The 20,339-nt window shown below is 42.9% G+C and overlaps 1 protein-coding gene across 5 annotated transcripts; it reads right to left on the bottom strand.

Annotated features, from left to right (window-relative positions):
• Window positions 1-184: 184 nt before the first annotated feature.
• Window positions 185-16,477, bottom strand: OPTN (optineurin). Of its 5 annotated transcripts, none has more exons than XM_058023515.1 (14): window positions 16,416-16,477; window positions 15,607-15,783; window positions 13,716-13,918; window positions 11,421-11,567; window positions 10,311-10,387; window positions 8,124-8,258; window positions 6,975-7,056; window positions 5,633-5,748; window positions 4,805-4,954; window positions 3,751-3,844; window positions 2,939-3,097; window positions 2,141-2,271; window positions 1,330-1,409; window positions 185-1,181 (listed from the first exon to the last, which is right to left on the bottom strand). In XM_058023515.1, the coding sequence occupies exons 2-14, from the start codon at window positions 15,770-15,772 to the stop codon at window positions 1,060-1,062; spliced, it is 1,662 nt and encodes a 553-aa protein (XP_057879498.1). In that variant the 5' UTR covers window positions 15,773-15,783; window positions 16,416-16,477; the 3' UTR covers window positions 185-1,059. The 5 variants fall into 5 exon arrangements, with proteins under 5 accessions (XP_057879498.1, XP_057879501.1, XP_057879499.1 ...); XM_058023518.1 differs by having other exon boundaries at window positions 1,330-1,406; XM_058023516.1 differs by having other exon boundaries at window positions 8,124-8,255.
• Between the last annotated feature and the right edge of the window lie 3,862 nt (window positions 16,478-20,339).

Raw genomic sequence — 20,339 nt, 5'->3', positions numbered from 1 at the left:
ACAAGCAAAGTAAAAAACTTACTCAAATTACAACGAAAAAAAGGGATTTTCTCCTTCTTGTTGAGATAAAAACACCTGGGAGGACAAGAATAGAACTAATCCACTACAGTTTTTTCTATACAAGCTTTTCTGACATAGGAATTTGAAATCCTGTTCCAGTCTTCCATGTACTCACAGGCACAGATAAATTCATAATTGTAGCAGATTTATTTTGATACGTGAAAATCCACTATACTCTTTTTAAATTAGGTTACATCCATCTCAGTGCTTTCCACCACAATACTGTACAAGTTCAAATGCTTGTATTATAATAAAGAAAAATTAAGACAACATCATAAAAATGAACAGTTCTATAAAACCAAGTGACTTGAGTACAGCAGGAGCTACATGTATCAGACCTAGCTGATCCATTTTAAACCTTACCCACATCTGGCTAAAGCAAGGAGTTACATAAGCCATCAAAAATGTAACATCAGATTAGTATGGTCACAAGGGCAGCAATGAAATGGCCATCTGGAGAAACATCAGGGTTCACTTCCCATTCTTGATGAATACAGCACTATTCCATTTTGCTGAAAGCTCCTCAAACAGCATTTTTGTGTGTATTACTTTCCTGGTATGTAGTATGTAAGAGATGAAGTATTTACAGGCTCACATTTATTTTTTATATATATATATGTATATATATATTTGATCAGCAAATATCTCATCTCTCCTCTGACTTCAGTGATTCAGCCCTGTTCTGCAGAGTAGCCATGGAGCAGAGCACTTCAGGGGAATGTTCCTGAAAGGTTTCATAGCAGCAGACACACTGCAAGTTCTGTACCACATCCATGTTGTTAATCTATGAAAACTCCTTCCCTAAAGCAGATTACAAGAAGATTAGTCACTACAGGACATGGGAAGAGTTTTTACCCTTTTCCCATTGAATTAGCAAAGCAAACTCCTGAAAATCTCCTTCATAGGACATAAGAGCTGAGCATTATTTGAGCAAGAAGGAAAAACTCCCAAGTGTTTGGCAGGTAAAATTCCAGAAGACAAAGAACTGGAGGGCATCACTCAATTAATGCAGTCCATAACATGAATCTGCAGTGTGTCCAAATCAGGTAGAATTTCTTCACATTTAGGACATGCATAAATAGAAATATTCCGCTGCTCTGGCCAGTCTTGACTATTGGTTCCTGCAAGCAGAGAAGATAAATGATGAACTATTGCATTACCTTATTTTGCTCTCTGCAGAGAGATAACCACAGGGAAGCTGTCTGCAGCCAAGCAGAGCTGCTGTAACCTGAACCTGCCCCTGAGGGCTGGAGAAGGTGCCTGCAGTACCTCTTTGGACAAGGTGAGGTGAGCGCTCCCCATCCGGCATCCTGGCTCCGTGGCGACTCTGCATCTCTGCCAGAGAGCTTCTGTGGGTAATAAACAGGTCAAGGGCTCTGAAAACAGACTCCTGTCAACTGGTCATGCATTCAGTTCACAACTGCTGCTCAGAAACAGGGCCTAGAAATGCCACTGCTTTGTGAGATCATGCCAGAGGTCTGCTGAAATCAGGGTCATGCAAGTGACACCAGCAGCAGGATTTGGGCAGCCACACACCTAGGGATCCAGGGCACCCTTCTCTGGAAAACTCCAAGGACTCTCAGCTGTTCAGGGAAAACTGCAAATTTGCTTTAAGTAGAAAAGCAAGTTATACCATAAAAAGGACTCAGTGTGCAGTTAATGTGAAACATAACTTGATTCAACTACCACAGTACTCAGAACTGTGTATTCACCACTGCCTCCTGGAGAAGCAGCAGATATCCCTGGCACACATGCAGGAAGATTTGCTGCAGAATCACAGCTAAAACTGAGGCCAAAACCCAAAGAGACTCACATGGATCAACAGAGAGAATTTACCAAGCATGCATTATCCGAAATGAAAACTTACGAAGGCACCCAATTAAGAACTAACACGTTACAGAGATTCTACCAGAAAATTGAGAAGTTGCCAATTCATTTTTTTTCTCCTTTTAAATTCAAATTAAGCAAGAAATGTCTGCAAAGTTATTTGCCTTTCCACTGAGATGCTCACAATGTTGGTCAACACCAGAACAGAGTAACAGGACAGTGCAAAGGCAGTTCAGCCAAAGGCTGTTCTCACCGGCCAAGGTCTTCAAAGTTTTGCTGCTCTTTTAGTAGGTATGCCAGCTGGACAGCCAACTGCTCCTTCTCCTCATGGATCTTCTCTCTTGCTGCCCTCTCAGCATGGAAATCAGAACAATAAACCTCCATCTGATCAGAGAAATGAAATCAGGCTGAAAATTTGTAACTTTGAACCATATTTGTATATTACATGTCAAAATCACAAATCTGTATCATAATCTGCATCTACTCAAAACACACACACACTGCAAAGCCATGACCTGCCTTTCTCCTAAGGTGAAGGAAGCCTAATGCTTTCTGGACTCTGTAAAAGATACTCTGAGTGCCTTACCTGGGACACAGGTATTGCCTCTGCTGTACAGAGGCAGAAAGGAGGCACAGACAAGCAGTGAGGAGGTGACTTGACTGATTACACTGACAAATCTGAGGTTCAGATAGTGGAACCAGGCCAAGATGCCAGTTCTGTGCCTTAAATGTGAGGCAAACCCTTTTTAGTCACTTAACACATGCTGGTTTGAGTAAAACCATTCCTAAAACATATGCAGTGATTCTTAAGCCAGTGGTTCTAAACACACATCTACTCCCAACTTGTTTGTTATGCCAGACTCCAGCATACACAGTTCCTCCTAGAGCCCCAGAATACTGTGGGTAAAGGCTCTGCAAGACAAGCCAAGTAAGGGGTGTTATGCTTTCAAGTTGAGAAAATGTATTCAGCATTTCAGAGTGAGCCATTAAATACCTCCTGGTTTCTGAATACTGGGTGGGGAAGGAGCCAGTTTGTGTAAAGAGCTGATACCTGAGCACGGAGCACAGACATAGTTTCAAGGTCCTCCTCTTGCTTAGCAATTAGCTGCTTCATTTCATCTATCTGGAGCTGCTTTGCAGCAAGGGCTTGTTCTGCCAACTCCACCTTTGCTGTCAGTTGTTCCACCACAGCTTTATCTACTCTGTCCAGCTGCAAAGAAGAATTGTGATTACTACATGAACTCCTTGAAGTGAAAGTTTGCTTCTTACTCCTCCTGTCCTTGGAAAAGGTTCCCATTTTGGTCACCAAAGGAACTTGGACTAAGACAGCAGTGGTAACTGATATTTTACCTTAAAGATTAGTTTTGAGCTTTCAAACTACATTGTATCAAGTTAACAGACAACCCCCTAGTGGACACTGTAAAAGATGTTTTCCCAGTTTCTGAAATTACACAGAACAATGTGGCACTTCCACAGTGCTTCAGTTCCTAACAAGGCCTCACTGTGGCAGGCATTCTATTTAAGAATACAAAAATGTTTAGAGATTTACCTTCCCACATTTTTATAAGTGATGCTGCAGGAACACTGATGTATCTATCACTTCTGTCTGAGGACTGGACTCTGTGCTGCACTGCACTGCAGATTAGACCTTACCCAAAACCACCATGGAAGTACTGATGTGTGGATAAAGTTTTCTGTAACTGACAGCACAGGATCTATGTTCATCAGAGCAGTGCTATGTTGCATGTAATTATGTAGAAGGGATGACAGTTGTTTCCTGACCAAATTTGATTTTAAAGATGTTCTCCCATCCCTTCCCCCTCACCCTTAATTAATTATGATTTCTTCTTGTGATGAGTTTACCTCTTTGAGTTTCATTTCATCAATTTTTTTCTTTGCCTCAGTGAGTTCTGGAAGGAGCTTGCTATATGAATCCTGGAGGTTATTGTATCTTGTCCTGTTTATGACAAGAAAAGAGATGAAAATTTCAAACAATTATTTGAAATCTGAATAATGTTAGAACATAAAAAAAAGTCACTACCAGCTCCTTGCAAATCAGCATGCATTTCTGGTGAGAAAAAGTCATGCCCCATGTCTCAACATCTCTCTTCCAATGAGTTGTGTGCTGCTCTATCCATTGATTGAGTCAAACCAGTGTCCTTACTGATCACTGCATTTCATATTGAAGAATCCATCATTTGGTTTTTTTATATGAAGCTCACAAATTCTGTTCAATGTTATACCCTTCTTAGGAAGACATCCAAGTCTTGATTCAGACTTCAAGTGAAGGAGAATTTATCAGACACAGACTCTGAAGACAATGAGCAGCTTCTGCAGCAGCTGAAGATGTGTCCTTCAGGAAGTTCAGCCTCTCTGACCAGCTTGGACTGACATTTTCACACTCCTTACACAGACTGCACATGAAAGGGAGCAGGGAGCCAAAGCAAACAGCCTCTCTTTACCTCAGCCTGACCACACACTTGACTCTCCTAGTGCAAAGATATTGTAGGGATTGCAGACCTCTTCATTAAAGTCACTTTCCCAGCACTGTCAGCATCTGACTTGTCCCTGCCCTCTAGGAGGTGTCCGTATTTACCCCTGCTGGTCAGCGGCACAGCTGTTGTCACTTCTCTGCTTCCTCCACTTCAATGTTACACCTGGATCTATTCCACCTTGGACTTTATGGTTAAAGGAACATACAAGTCAGAGTTGAAAGCTCAAGTATTCCTAAGTGAGGGGTTCAGTAGAGGAAAGAATACAGACTTCTACCTCATAATCTACAAACACAGCATGGTTTCAAAGGGTACAGGACACAAAAGTAGTATTTCAGATTCAATTCTCCTTTGGCTGGGTTCCCTTGGACTTCTCTTCTTCACTGATAATGCCTTCCTGGAATACAAAGCCAAGTCATACTCACTTTTCTTCATGTGTCTTGGCTTGTTCCAGCTTGACCTCTGCCTGCATGCTCTCCACCTGAAGTTCCAGCTTCTTGATGGTGTATATCAGCTGCTGCTTCTCCTCCAATTCTGATGCAGCAGCCAAGCTTTTTCTTTCCAGTACCTGGCACCTGATAGCAAAGAAAAAAAGGTTGATCTCTTCTCTCACCCTCTCCTAATGGATTTTTCCCAAGAGGCATATAGCAAAAAGAGTATTTGTTCACTTGAAAGGCATATTTTGATGAAAAACAGGGAAAGACAAAAATCAGTCTATACACAACCATCAGAAAACAAAGCTATAGAAACCAACATTAATTTTCTTACTACTATGAATCTCAAAGAACTGGAATTTGACAGGAAACTAAGCAAAAAAAAATAGGGTCTTGTAACCACTTCTATAACCTACACAATTTTCTTCAAAAGCCCAGAGCTTTTCTCCAAAGCCCAGCTCATGTGAAAAGGTTATAACCAAGTCCCTTGGCTTTCTCCTCTAAAGTCAGAATAGGGATTGATTATGTGAAGGAGAAAACAGAAAAGATTTTTTCTTTACATCACGGAGGGTTACAACCCAAATCTTATAATTCAAGGCACTGAGGTTCTATTTGCAGAACTAGGTTGGCAGCTCAGACTTTCTGACAATTGCTGTATTTCTGCACTTCACCACTTACAAAGAAGGAGCACTCTTTGACAGCACTTCTATGAAACAGTTATTTTAGTTGGTATTTGTAGAGCTGGTGAGTTTCCCAAGATGGGAGTTGTCAGACAAGTACTGGGTGTCATGACAGAACTTTTGCTCTTCTGAGCCTTACTTTTCTTGAAGTTTCTTCTGAATCAATTCTGCTTCTTTTAACTTCTCATGGGCTTCCTGAAGCTCTTTAAACAGAGCACAAACTTGCAGATTCAGGGCTTCTACTTCACTGCCAACCTTTTAGAGAAAAAAAAAGAAAATTACATATGTACATTTTAAGATAGTAAAGTTACAGGCTAAGAAAGGTAAGTAGGAAGTCTCACTAGAGAAAACTGCCTAAGTTAGTTTGCACAGTTACAGTCTATACTCAGTAATAAGCCCTCATCTACAAGGCTTCACAATTATTCCACACTGCACCCCCTCCATTGTTCCACTAAAGATTTCCATTTTACCACAGAGGCAGGTAACATGAGCTCTGCTGACAGGAGCCTCTGAAGAAACACAACAGTGTACATGGAAACAGCTGCCAGCACAAGGGCTGACCTCAGTGTCCACTTCAATGAGGAGTACTGGCCCAGGCTGTAACTCAGGCAAAGTGGAGATAAGAGCACTGGAAAACATTAATTAACCAAGACATCATCTGCTTTTCCTAGGAAGGGCAGACTGGTCTTGTTTAACCAAGCCTGCCCTAAAATACTTCTCCTGACCTTCAGAAGGGCACAGGTCTCCAGCAGGTCCCACAGCACATTTCCAATTCCCATGCAGCACTTCACAAACTCACACCTCACATACAAGCACTCTTAGCTGCCTGTATTGTGCAGTTGCACTGAACCAGCATGGATCTCCAAGGCTAAGGGGTTGCACTCACCTCACATAGAAACTTACAGCTGCAGGCACAGAAGTTGAAGCATCTGACTGGAGCTGAATCCCACCCCCAACACTCTTTCAAATCTTAATTGAGAATATCAGGACTAAGTTTCTGCTTGGAACTGCATCTCAATCTAAAATAGTTATGCCCCACCATTGTAACCCCACTGAAAACATGAACAAACCTAAAGCAGGTGCCATATGAGCTCCACATTTAAAGTCTGTTTTACAGTATGCTGTCACTGAATTCTGATTCAAAAGCTGACTTAGGCAGCAGTGAGGAAATTCACAGTCTAGATGATTTCAGGAGGTAGAAATTATTGTATTTCTCTCTGCTTACTGGGCATGGCCAGGGCAATGTGGTATAACTGCAGTTATGCCAAGCTTCCTGAATACTTGGCCCCCAGTCCCATCCCTTTGCAGTGGCTGCTGGAATGTGGAACCACCTCTAAGATGCATCAAAGTTCACTTCCATTACCTGGGCAGGACAATTGCCCTGTGCTCCCTGAGTGCAAGTGGAAATCTAGACTCTGAGGTTGGTGACCTCAACAAGGCAGCTCTATGTTGTTGCATCTTGACTGAGGACAGGAACTTACAGCTTCTGAACTCTCTTCTTCCTGTTCAGTTTGTGTCCCACTCTCCAGGCAGCTTCTGGTCTCCTTCTCCAGCTTTGACAGTCTGGAAAAGAGAAAGAGCCAATAATGATGGATTTGGCTTATGCTTCAGGTGAGGTTGTGACTATACAAGGATTTCATGCAAGTGATGACTCTCTTTGTAACATCACAGCCACAGAAAAACCACAAGCCAGAACGGAAAGCACAGACATACAGGAAGGCCTGCACAATCATGGGGGTTCTTGAAGAACACAGGACACTGTACATTTAATTAAAATGGATGTGTAAGTCTGCAGGTGTGATGAAGGTCATGACATTCAGTCCAAAGGGATCTTTGGTACAGTCCAAAAGTGCCAGCTCTTTGGAAACAGATCATTCTGTTCACTGAATCCAGTGATCAATATTGTCTCTGGTTTCCTGTGGTACTTTCAGGGGCTGAGGTTCTAAGAATTGTTTGGTTATGGCTCATTACCTCTTCTGGGAAGACCACATAGAAGCAATTACTGTGACACCAACCTTTCACAGTAGATAATGTCTTACTCTGTTTCTCTGAAGTGGGGATCTGGAACTGCTTGGGCAATTGGCCATTCCTGAACAGTTGTGCTGATTTACACCCACAGAACTGAGACAGACCCTCATACAGGTCTCACTGTGAAAACTCTGGAATTAAACTTATTTTAGACATTTCTAAGGAGCTTTTGCAAGCTCACACACTGCTAAATGTAGCATGGCAGTATCACGAAGAGGACCTGTTTTAGACATAGTGATTTGGTTAAGGCCACACACAGAGATGATTCATCCAAAGCCAAATAACTATGGAGGAGTAAATGGGGAGAAGAGCCTCAACTAGTGATCCTATCTTTCTGAATAACCCAGGGATAGTTCAAACCCAAGAGGAAATTGGTCATTTGCCTTGATCTGTGGCACTTCAGGAAATGAAAATAAAATCCCTTGCAAGAAAACTGTGGTTTATCCCTATACAGAAAACCACAAAATGTTATTACAACAGAGGGCTCAGGAAATTCCTCAAATCACACTGATATTTCAGCTTGTTGTTGATCATTCAGAGTCTTGGTAACTGCAGCCCTGAAAGAAAACAGCTCCAAATGTTACAGTGCACCTACTTCATACCTCTCTCTGTGATCCTGCAGCTCCTCCTCAAGTTTTTCCCTCTTCTGAGTTTCATTTCTAAGGCTGCAGAGCAGCTGGCTCACAGTTAGCTCCTCAGACTCCAAATTCTTTGATTCATCTGCAGATTTGCTCCTGCTTCAAACCAAACCAGACCGGATGTAAATAACAACAGCAACCCCTTTAGCAGCACACTCCCTCAACCCTAATGCTGGAATCCAGTCTGGAATCCACAATTCACACCGTGCTGGAAACAGTGCTCTGAGCAAAGGGCTCATTCCCAATTGCCAAGAGCCAAGAGCAGCAGCCACAGCCCCTGTGGGTGCAAATGAAGGGCACAGGCAGTCCCCTTCCAGCTGAGGGAACAATTCAGCACTAAGCAAGGGAAGCAAAAGCAGTTATGACAATACAAAACCCAGTGCACTTATTCTGACCTGTTTTGCTGCCCTTTCTGCAAAGTGCTGCTGTCCATTCCTACAAACAATTTTTTCTTACAATAAAGCACGGAACATTTCTACCTCTGCCTTGCTCCTTTATGGAAAAGAAAGCATATCCCACCAAAAATGCTCATCAGAAATCACTTTCTTGTTCAGAAAAAAAGATCTCTCTAACACTTTACCCTCCTCATATTCTATAGCTCTTTTCAAAATCATATTTTGCTACTGTAAATTGAACCAGAACAAATACAAAGCTCCAAAAAATAGGATAAGTGATAAAATAATGTGTTCCATTATATCCATTTTTATGGCCATCTAGACAGAAAGTCAAAATCCCCAAACTGCATGGATGACAGGGAAGTTAGACTGTATATTTCAGAGTCTCAGCTGTAAAACAACATGTGTTTAAAGTTCTGCTTTTGTAGTTCAGAAAAGAAAGCAAAGCAGAGTCTTCTGTGTGCTTCTGAGAGCTAGAAACCTCTGGTGAGCAAAATTCAATACCCAAAAGACAGTGTTCAGCCAGGATATTTTAAGTAAATAATTTTTATCAGGGGATTTTTAGTGCAGTTCTACCCTTACAGAAATAAATCCATCCTGAGTGGATCACATTTCACTGAACTTGTTAACAGCACCCATCTGAAGTTTCAGCACTGGACAAAGGCACGTGGTGACACTGGAAATATTTTCAGAGCTACGTATGCCCCCTGTTCTTGTAGATATGGCCCAGACTCTCCTCCAAAGGTAAGCAAGTTCCACAGGGAATGTCTTATAATCAGTGTTCTCACAAGCCACAGCTAACAACAAGCTTAATACTTGCAGCTTGGTCTGTGGTCAGCAACTCTTTCAGTTTTGTCCACAACTGTAACATCCTTATTTTTTTTCCTCCTTCAACTTATCTGCATGCTGAGGGACAAGTTTCTCTGATATTACACTGAAGCACTCCCTTGCAGTGACATAGGAGTGACAACATGGAGCACAGCTTTCTGGCCTGCTATGTCCTTAGCATTTTCTGTATCCTTCCCTTTCAAAAGCAAAGGCACAAAGTAAATAAGAGTTCAGCCAAAACCATCTAGCTGCTAAACTGGGCAGTATCCAAAGCAGAAAGCTGAACAGTATCATATGTCTATGTCCACGTGGAGTAAAGGTTCAGCCAGGGGCAAGAAAGTCCCTTGTGTCCTGGTGCTGATGTAAAGATTGAATTTTGAGAAGTAACCTGAACAGAATGCTGCCACCTTAAACCCAATAACCTGAAAAGCAAGGACTGTGTTGTACTGTGTGTCTACCCCATCATGGAAACACTTCATACCAAGCACACTCCAACAGGGTCAGATCTGAAAGACTGTAAGACCTCTGACTCTTACCAACACCAATATAATTGGGTAGAGGACAGATACTCTATTGGATGGTCTCCAATGATTAGGAGGGAGCAAGTCCCTGCAGCCTCTTTGTCTTTTCTGTTTGGCCTCCCTTAAAAGTCTGAAGAGCTGGCAAGTCAGAATGTCCACAAATGCCTGCCCAACTTGCCAGAGTATGCACTCCCTCTTGTCAGCTAGTAAAAATTGGAAGGAAAAATGTCAGAGAGCTGAGGGTCTTGCTGCATGCTATGAGGTAGAGCTACTGCAATGGAGGGGTGCAAAGCCAAAGAAAAAGAGGATTTTCTAGTGCATTCCTCTTAGAAAGAAATTCCCTTACATTGAAAACAAAACTCAAGGCAGAAGTCTGAATCACACATATCACACAAGAACCTACATACATGTAGACAGCAACATCACTGGGCATTTCACCACTATTCTCTTGATGTTCCTTTGCAGTTCTGTTTATTTCTCCTTCCTAGGAGAGAAAAAAACACTATTAGCTCAGTATTTTATCTAAGCAGAACAGCAGGACTTTATTTATTTAAGGAATGAAGAAAAACAGGGAGAATTGCTATCATGGCAATACAGATAAATAAAAAAACTCCCACAGATTATCTTCATGTTTGGAAATTCTTAATTTAAATACTTCACATGCCTTTCCCTGTATCTCTTCCAGCTTGATTAGAGAATAGGAACAACAATGAGACTTGCCCTTCTCCATTCATCAGCAACTTCCACAGCCACTCTCCCCTGAAGATGACTGGGCACACAGCAAGTCAGCAGCACTGCAGGTGACTTTCAATATAAGCCCAGAGATCACTCTCCAGCCTCCTAAAAGAACAACTCTTCTTTCCCTCTACAAACCCCATTCCTTGACAAACTCCCCACTCCTACAAACCCACTTTGTAGCCCAAAGGAGAATCCTTCTAGCAAATAAAAAGGAGAATGTACCCCTATTTTTTCTCTGACAACTCCAAACAAATTTTAATTACATTTTTAAAATTTCTTGTTGCACATCTACTTTCCAAAGGGATGACATGGGGAATAGAGGGGTAGCAGAGGCTACATTTTCACATTTCAGTTTGTGAAGAGATTCCAGATACAAGAACAGTAAAAAAAGTACATTTTTTTGCCTCTAGGGAGGCAAACTCTCTAGAGTTTTGCACTTAAGCTTTGTTTGCCTGCATCTCTATTTATCTGTCAGTAGGAAGTAAGCCCCACTTTCAAAAGAAAATGCCCCATTTATGCACAGGTGTTGCCTCTTAACAAAAGATGGTTGAAATTTCTGGGAACATCAGGACTTAACATTTTTAATTACTGCAATAGAGGCTATCCATGAAGTTAATTTGCTTAGAGCTTTAGAGTGGAAGGACATAAAATAATTCCAAGTCCTTTAAGACACAAGTGCTCTACAGCAGGTAATCTAGGAATGACAGAAAGAATGACAGAATTCTTTAGTCTGGCACCTGGCTGCAGCTTACTGTGCTCCTGTTGCTCCCTTTACTTACATTCATCCCAATCTCCACAAAGGAATCCTCAGCTGAGATGTTCAGCTTGAGCTGCAGCTCTGAAATGATGGCGAGCAGATCTGCCTTCTCAGCCTGGAGCCGCTGCACCTGGGCCTTCAGCTGCCTCACCTCCTTCTCAGGAGCCTGCTGGGACAGACACACCCTGCATGAGCCAACACCAGGGAACAGCAGCCCAGGAGCACACAGCCCAACACAACAGAGTCCTGCATCCCTTCTCTTCAGGCCTGCCTGAAAACCCAACAGGACAGACTCCTAAAGTGTGTTCTAGTTCACTCAACAGAAGTCTAAATGGTAAAACCAAATAAATGAAACACTGCGCATCCCACTGCTGGAAAATATGGGACTGGTTCTCTGAATGCACACATAATTAGGATGTAAATTTTTGCCTTTTGCTACTACATAGGGTATCAACCAACTTCCAGAATTATTGCATTTTTCACCCATATCCCTATTCCTCTTTTCCCAAATCTAAGATTCAAGGGAGAAAAGACCAGTGGGCAGAGAGCTTTCCCACACACCCCATTCTTAACTTTTCCCCACCTTCTGGCTTCTTTGTACCCCATTTCCATCTATAAATCCTCCCAATTCCTTGACCTTCATACAAAGTCCTAGATCCCTTCCACAAAGTCTCTGTTCCTCAGAGATTCTCCCCAAACTTCCCTCTTTCCAATTCCAATCATCTCCTTTGCCTTTTCCCTTTCTCTAGGTTACTCAAAACCCTCTCTTAAGCCTCTACATAACCAGCAAGATTCATTATTTCCTCTCCTTTAAATGCTGCTCCCCATTATGAAACATTTCCCTGTGAGTTTGTTTCTTCCTCACTTTGTAATCTGAGCTTCCACCTCCTGATAATGTTTTATAACAGCACATATCATCAATGTAAATTCTGAACAATTCCTGAAGTCTGAATTACATTCTAAGATATGATTATGCCAAATCTCCAAATTATCTCTGTGCTGACAGTGTCTCTCATCCCACAATACCACTCTGACCCTCTGCTGCCTCTGATTTTGTGCTTATACTGTAAGAGGATGCATTTAGAGTCAGTTCCAGGGAATGACAGAGATTTTAGATTTCTCAAGCAGGCTGGAAAACTCTGGCAACAGCATCCTTCAGGCATTCAAAGTACAAGACCCTCTACAACAGGCAGAAAGATTATAAATCCTCTGGTTCCCCTTAAAAAATATTCCAGATTTATGAAATTCTGAACAATTTATGAAATCCTGAATTTTCCTGACAATCCTGAAACAAGTTTTCATTCTGTAAAGACTGTGTAAATAATACTTACACAATCACACTATTTAAACATGACTTTCTCCCCCCTTGCATCTTCTGACCTAGTGGCCAATTTTGATTTACATGCTGAAACATTTCTTACAGAGCTCCATCAAACAGTCAGGAGGAAGGGAGAGTCTACTAGTGACTCTGTTGAGAAAAAGGTTAATACACTCATTTCTCATCAGACAACAGAGAATCCACATGGGTCTTGGAGGTACCAGACACCAGAATGCATCAGTTTGGCTCTGCATGAACTTCTTAATTAACTTTTCACATGACCATTTGGGAACAAAGCAGGTTTTGTTTTGATCAGCTTTGCCCACAGATGCCTTCAGTGCCACCTGCAAAATGTTGCCTGGCTACTGTGCAACCACCTGCAAAATTAGGAATGATGTGTAACAGAGCCAAAGGCAGGACACAGACAGAAAGCTCAGTCACACTCAAACAGAGCAGCAGAAGCACAGATCTAATCTGACCTCAGCAAAAGAGCTTTCAGAAAAGAAGGCTGATACAATAAAAATAGATGACACTTTTTTTTTTTTTTTTTGCTTGTTTACATGTCAACTTCTCCCTGGAAACATGCTCCTGGAAACACAATAAAAAAAGCAATCAAATGATCATGAGAGACAGATAATCTAACAAGTAAAGGGAAGGATAAAGTAAAGAGATATCCAAGAGTAAATGAAAAATTAGCAAGAAATGCTAGTTCTTATTTATTATGTAAAAAAAAGTTTAATTATTATTGTTTACTAAATGCTAACAGAAAAAGTAAATTATCTCAGGTGTGCCATAATTTTCTGTTTCTACATTCTGAAAGGCCTCACTTTTTATAAAGTAAGTCAGGTGAAGACCATTTCTTAGAGCTAAGGATAAAAATGGAAATATTAACAAATCTCCAAACCATCCCAGTGTGATGAATCCTAGAATCATAGAAGGGACTGAATGCTCCAGATTTTCAATTCAAAAGCATGTCAATCTAACCAATTCCTTATTTACCATTTCAGCTCCTCCTTCTCTTTCCTTTAAGCTCTGAAGTTGCTGCTGTAGCTGTTCATTTTCAATGCACTTGGCCTGCAGGCACTGCTTTGCCTCCTTAAACTTTAACTCATAAAATTCTCGCTCTTCTTTCTGCTTCTCTCTCCAGGTGGAAAGTTCCTCATATCGGTCCTTCATAGCTTGGTTGTGCAACTTCATGGCTTCTAAATGGCAGCCAGAGAGAAGACATTGAATCACATCAACACTCTGTCCATGAAACAGCAGATTTCCACTACACTGAGCTCAGCATTCTTCAGCATCAAATGGGTTGGCAATAATTGGGTGTGAAATGTGAGCCTCTGTCTGGCGTACCTTAAATACCAAAACTAAACTTATCATAGTCCATTAGCACCATAATAAACAGCTTTAAATCCACTGCTGGGATCACATGCCCACACTCACTGACTTCTTGACTTTTTCCTAAACCAAGAAGCCAGAAGGATTGCTCACAAGAGATACCTGGTATCTTGCTGTGTGTGGTATTCACATGATCAGCCCAAAACTGCTGAAGTGAGCTTCTGAAACTACCGAGACTTGGCAGGGAAAACATCCTAGACTGGTGAATTGCTGCATGCAAACAGATGCTATCAAATCAAATGTCTCAAATATGCCCAACAATGCTCTCCCGCAATGTTTTGTAACATTTTAGTTAACTGGTGTGCTCTGTCTCACCCCTTGAAAATGTATGGTTTATTTGGTTAAGATTCGATTGCCAGCATTGAAATATACCAAACAACTTAGAGCCAAGTCAGTTCCCTGTAAGTAACAAAGCCAGTATGTAACAGTATCAGTCTTGCAAAATGCTCACAAGATTTTTAGGCAGAGTCAGTGAAATTATTTTAGACATGCTCGTTTTTAAGCAAGTAACTCAAAGCTGGTTACTTAAAAATCCTTTATACTTGTACTTTCCAGTTACTTCCATTACATCCTGATGTCATATGATAAACTGCCCATGAATCCTTCAGGTTATGGAAAAAAATAGAGTCTGGAGAATGATTCTGCAAGTTATGGGTTACAGCAGCTGTAAATGTTACCTTATATAAGACCTTTTAGCAAAATACCAGATGTACTTCTACAAACAACTTTCCTGCTAGATTCCCATGAGACAGAAAAGTTGGATCACGTCCAAAAATGATTCAGGAAGAATTTAAACACCAGTGTAAAATCACAATACAGGAGATATGTGAATCCATGCTCTGCTGTCAAATAAACAGGGAGATACTTCCATCTTTTACACAGAAAATTCTCAGATGCCCCAGGTTTTGCTCTAATCATTTAAAGGAAGAAATAACTGACACCTAAATTCCAGATCCAGAAGTAAATGTATCTCAAATCATTAGGAATTTTCAGGGAAGGCTACTGGTTTCTCCCAGATGTACCCTGCCATAGCCACCATTCCTTTTTGAAGTATGGAAGGTACAGTACCCATCCCTCCTAATGCAGCTTTGGCAAAATGTTTGTAATGGATCAATGGATCAAACACTTCTACAATACAAACCAAAATAGTCCTTTAGAGGTTGATGAGCAAATAGCACATCATAGGAAGAGGTTTTTCATGTCACCCTCTAAAATACACAGTGCTTATATATAAAACTCAAGAGCAAGTAAGCCACCCTTACATTGGGTTGTTCTCCCCCTAATGTACCACACCAATTCAATTTGATGTGTGCTATCAAATATCCTATTGATGTGTTATTATCAAACTGGCATTGTCATTGCAGAGTTGTTTATACAGCAGATGCTACTCAGCAAGGGCAGACAAGCACAGAATTCATACTCATAGCACAAAACAAACCCTTCAGAAGAGACTCAGGGCTCTTGCATTTCAAGACCAGCTCACGTGTGCATTCACCTTTTAACTCATTGTTCTCAGTGATCAGTTCTTTCATCTGTTGCACCATCTCTTCCGGAGTGTAGGTGTTAAGGGCTGGGGCTGCCATGCTGTCCACTCCATTTTCCATTTTGCTCTTGGAATGCTCTCCATTTTCAGCAGGACGGCCCTTCGACTTGCTGGACATCTCTGAAGCAGCTGTTACAAGGTTTGCCAAGAGCAAACTTTCAATTTCTTGCCCAATTATAAAGAAAGCATTACCACACACGCATTTTATTAACACATGCAAGCCACATCCCTTGTCAGAGCACACAGGCACCTCCAATCCCACTACACCAGAGTATCCGTGAGTCTACATTAATCCCCCATGGGCCTAAAACACATGATCCCAAAGACGTCTTTCGGCTAACCAATCCTTCCTCAGGAGCGCATTTCTCTGGGAATGAAACGAGACTCCCGCATCTCCCACTCCCTTCCCATCCCTGACAGCACCCGGGCCCCGCCGCCCGGCCCTGTCGGCGCCCGGCCGAGAGCCCGTTTCCGCTGATTTTTAACTTTCATTTTCGCTTTCTTGTCCCCTCTTTCTGTTCTCCTGCAAACCCCACCGCGCCGCTGGGGAGGCTGCGGTAGCCCCACCCGCCTCTGCCCAGGCACGGCCGCTCCGTCCCTGGGCCAGACCGGCCCCCAGGAGCCGCAAAACAGCGCTTCCCCGCCTTGCCCTTCCTTCCCGCGGGCCCACCCCGGATCCGCCGAGTCACCGGGCCAGCCCGGCCATGGCGACCGCCACCCCCCCGCTCTGGGCTGGCCTCAGGGACCTCGTCCCCACTCACCCCTCACGGCGCGCCCATGGCCGCTCAGCTGACGGACGGACTGCCCGCCCTCCCCCGCCGTCCCCGCCTCCGCCTCCGCGGGGACTTCCCAGCCCCGCTCCTCCCGCCGCCTCCCGGGCACGCCGCGTTCGCTTCCTTCTCGCTTTCCCGGCTCCTGCCCTGAGGGCCGCCGGCCCGGCGGGGCGAGAGCCAAGTCCCCCATGGAGCTGCAAGGGGGCGTGGGGAGCACTGCCCCTGAGGGGAAAAAATCCTGCGGGTCCATGAGGTTGGAAAAGGCCTCTGAGATCTTCGAGTCCAGTTTATGACTGAGCACCGCCTTGTCAACCAGGCAGTGGCATTGACTGCCACTTCCAGACTTTCCGGGACAGTGACTCCACCACCTCCCTGGGCAGCCCGTTTCAATGTCGAATCACCCTTTATGTAAAGAAATTCCTTCCAATGTCCAGCCTAAACTTTCCCTGGAACAGCTCGAGGTCATGTCCTCTCATCCTGAGGCTGATTTCCTGGCGGCAGAGCCCAACATCCCCCCCGGGTACAACCCCAGGTCAGGGATTTGTAGAGAGCGATAAGGTCACCCGTGAACTTCCTTTTCTCCAGGATAAACAAACCCAGCTCCCTCAGCTGCTCCTCCCAGGACTCATGCTCCAAACCCTTCCCCAGCTCCACTGCCCTTCCCTGAACCCCCTCCAGCACCTCAGGGTCCCTGCTGAACTGAGGGACCCAGAACGGAGCACAGCACTCGAGGTGTGGCCTCAGCCCTGCCCAGTACGAGGGGCAGCAATGGCTTCTCCTGGCGTGAGGCAAAAGACAGGATCGAGAGGGGGGTGTGAGGTGAACAAAAGGGAGCATTATTGCACAGGACATTTTAGTGATTTTTGCCACAGGATCAAATCAATTAGGAAAGGTTTTGCCATGCTGTGGGGATACAGTCCATTAATGGCTGTCAAAGGATGTGATTGGAAGCCTTTAAATGGCAGATTCCCGGGATGGGGTTAGCTGGGGTCATTCACCCTGCACAGCCCCAGTGCTTTGTGACTCTGCTTAGCAGGATGTGGGGCTGGGAGCTCCTCAATTTCCAGTTGGAAAGTAACAAAGCCAACCAGGACGTTTTGGTTCCTTCCTTTACAATGTGAAAAATTGGAGCTGTTGTAGCTAAAATGTCAGTTGCTGATGTGGAAAATACCAGTCTTTCCTTAAATAATCCCCATGGCTTGAAAATAAGCCCCTTTGATTTGAAAATGCTGCTTTGCCATGTCATTTGCCTATTGTCTAATAAAATCGTGCCTTTCCATGGGCTGGTTCCCCAGCTGCCCTCTTAAGTGCCACAGCCAGGGATTTCCCAGGATGAAGGAGAGAAGTAATGAGCCCATTGGATGTTTGAATGGTGGACACTGGCAGGGAGAGTCCTTTTACAGGTTCAGCATTTAAACAGGGTGCAGCTTACAAATCTGCCAAGAAATAGAGCCAGCAAACATTTGGGACCACCTACATGGTGCAAAGAACAGGTCTGATAGCAGATTTATGCATGCTGAGTCCATAATCCATGTACTTTTTGCTTACACTGCTAATGAACAGAATCTGTCTCCTTGATGGTAGAGTGAGATCTTCTCTGTGGTTTGGAATATGATTTTGGAATTGCTGTCGTCTCCCATCACTGCATCTGTGGCTGGATATTAGACAGGAGTGTATGGGAGTTAGAAGAGGGGCAATAATGAAACCTTCTGAGAGACTGAGGAACAGAATTACTAGCAGCCCATCATGGCTTTTTATTTGAGCTCTGAGTTAGGTTCTTGCAGACAGCAAGACCTTACTGCACGTGCAGCAAAGAAAATTGAATTTTTCTTGTCAGAGGAGTTTAAATAAACATTAGCTATTTTTTTTTTTTTTGCACTCCTGATAGCTACGTGTTCCCTCAGTAATCCCAGGTCTGGGATTTAATTCAGAAATTTAATTCAAAATTAATCCAGAATTAATTTTTGGGAGCAGATATTATTTAATCCACAAATACAGAAGTTTTGGGGGAGCAGTTTATCTTTTCAGTGTGTGCTTCACTGCAAGTAAGATTTATGTATCTCACAATGCTTTGAAGAGATCCAAATGCAAGAATTGTCCTTGCTTGCAGTTCTAAAATGGAGGTGGGTTGCCTGGAAGCAGAAGTCATATATCTGATTCTAATTGCAATGAAACAGTTTGCTTTTTTAAAGCCAAAGAAGAATTAGAGTCCTTGTAGATACAGAAAGGAGATAAATAACCAAAGAGGCTTTGGGAAAAATAAAAAATATGAGACAATTTATTTACATGAAAGAAAAAAATGGCTTCTGTCTAAGGAAGATTAAAGTGTTTGCACAGAATTCCTGTTGCACATCAGCCTTGTGGGAATACAAGGGATAAAGCAATTGTTTGGGCCCACCTATTTTATTCAGATTTTTTTTCACCACAGTTTCTCATGTGATGAATCCTTTTGACAATTCTGCAGGTTACAGGTGACACGCAGAAATGAAATGTGTGGGCTCTGTGTAGGAAGGAGATCTGTTCTGGCTCTCCTGGTGAGTGGGCTGAACTGCTGGGCTGAGTTAGGAGTAGCCCATCTCTCTATGCCATACAGCAATACAAATATTTGGAGGTAAGAGGTATAAAAGTGTCCAGCTTTCCCCAAACCACTCCATAACATTTGTTTGCAAAAAAACCCATTGGTCACCTCTGGGTCTGAGGGCTCAGATGCAGTCAAATTACTTAAGACATTTCCTTGTGGCATCTGAGCCATGGAAACAGTCTTTGTGTACACCCTGACTCCTAGCAAATGTGGGAAAATTCAGTGTAGCTTAGTCTGAAATGATGAAGAATTGTGCTGAATTATCACATCAGTCTGGGCTAACATCTTAGGTGTTGTTTTTGCAGTTATCTGGGAGCTGAGTCCTGAGAATCAGCCAAGGCTTGAACTTTGGAAACACCTCTCTATGAATATCTCTATATATATACACTCAGAGCTTACAGTTTATCCATCTCTCTGTCTGTTGTGGCTTATGTGGAGCTCACGTGCCTCTGAATCTCTTCTGCTGGCTTTTCTCTTTCTGCCTTTCAAATCTCAGCATTGCCTCCTTGACTGTTGCTGCAGTAGCTGCTGGAAACTCCTGATTTTGGCCAGGATCCTATGGATAATGTACAGACATAACCCAAAGACTCTCAGGACACAAAGAATAGGCCCTATCCTGTCTGGATCATGTCCTCTGAGCAGCTCAGGTGCCTAAAGAGGCTTTGTTTAATCTGCCACAGAGCTATCTGCATGTCTGTGGAAGAACTACTAACCTTGATTAATACCTGGGCCTCTTGCCAGCATAAATGCTGGAGTGTTTGCTGTGACTTCAGATTTGCTGATTAAGCTTAATTTCCAGCTGACAGGTAATTTGAAAACACCATCAAGATATGTTCTTTGCAGGCTTTGAGCAGATTAAGTGGGGGAGAGGGGTTGTTATAAAGCACATCCAACTTCTGCAGTCAGCAGTACTCTGTGATGAATGTCACCATAACCTAGAGAGAAGATTATGAAGATGAAATGCATTCATTTCTTCCAACAATTAAGTGCTACCATGGCCTGGGGAGGGCTCACAGCCAGCTGGTAAAATTTACATTAAACAGAGTTAGGCCTTAGATTATCATCTACAGTAAAACAGCTACAAAGAGCATCAAAATCAGATGTATGACCTGAATGTGTGTCTGCCACTGACAGATAGTAGGACAGCTTAAATCTGGGATCATCATGGATTTTTGATTATCAGTCCAGCGTTGGATCTATTGCTATTGATACTGTTCTTACCTTCCAAAGGAAAATAATCAAAAAGGAAGTTCAGGAAGCCAAAAGATGACAGAAATGAAGTAGTAGGAAAAAAATGACCCAAGGTCCTGTTTTTAATCTAATAACCCTGC

Source organism: Melospiza georgiana, chromosome 4, assembly GCF_028018845.1.
Source record: "Melospiza georgiana isolate bMelGeo1 chromosome 4, bMelGeo1.pri, whole genome shotgun sequence".
Classification (NCBI taxonomy): Eukaryota; Metazoa; Chordata; class Aves; order Passeriformes; family Passerellidae; genus Melospiza; species Melospiza georgiana.
The sequence above is the reverse complement of the archived record's forward strand: the minus strand, read 5'-3'. Positions and strand labels throughout refer to the sequence as shown.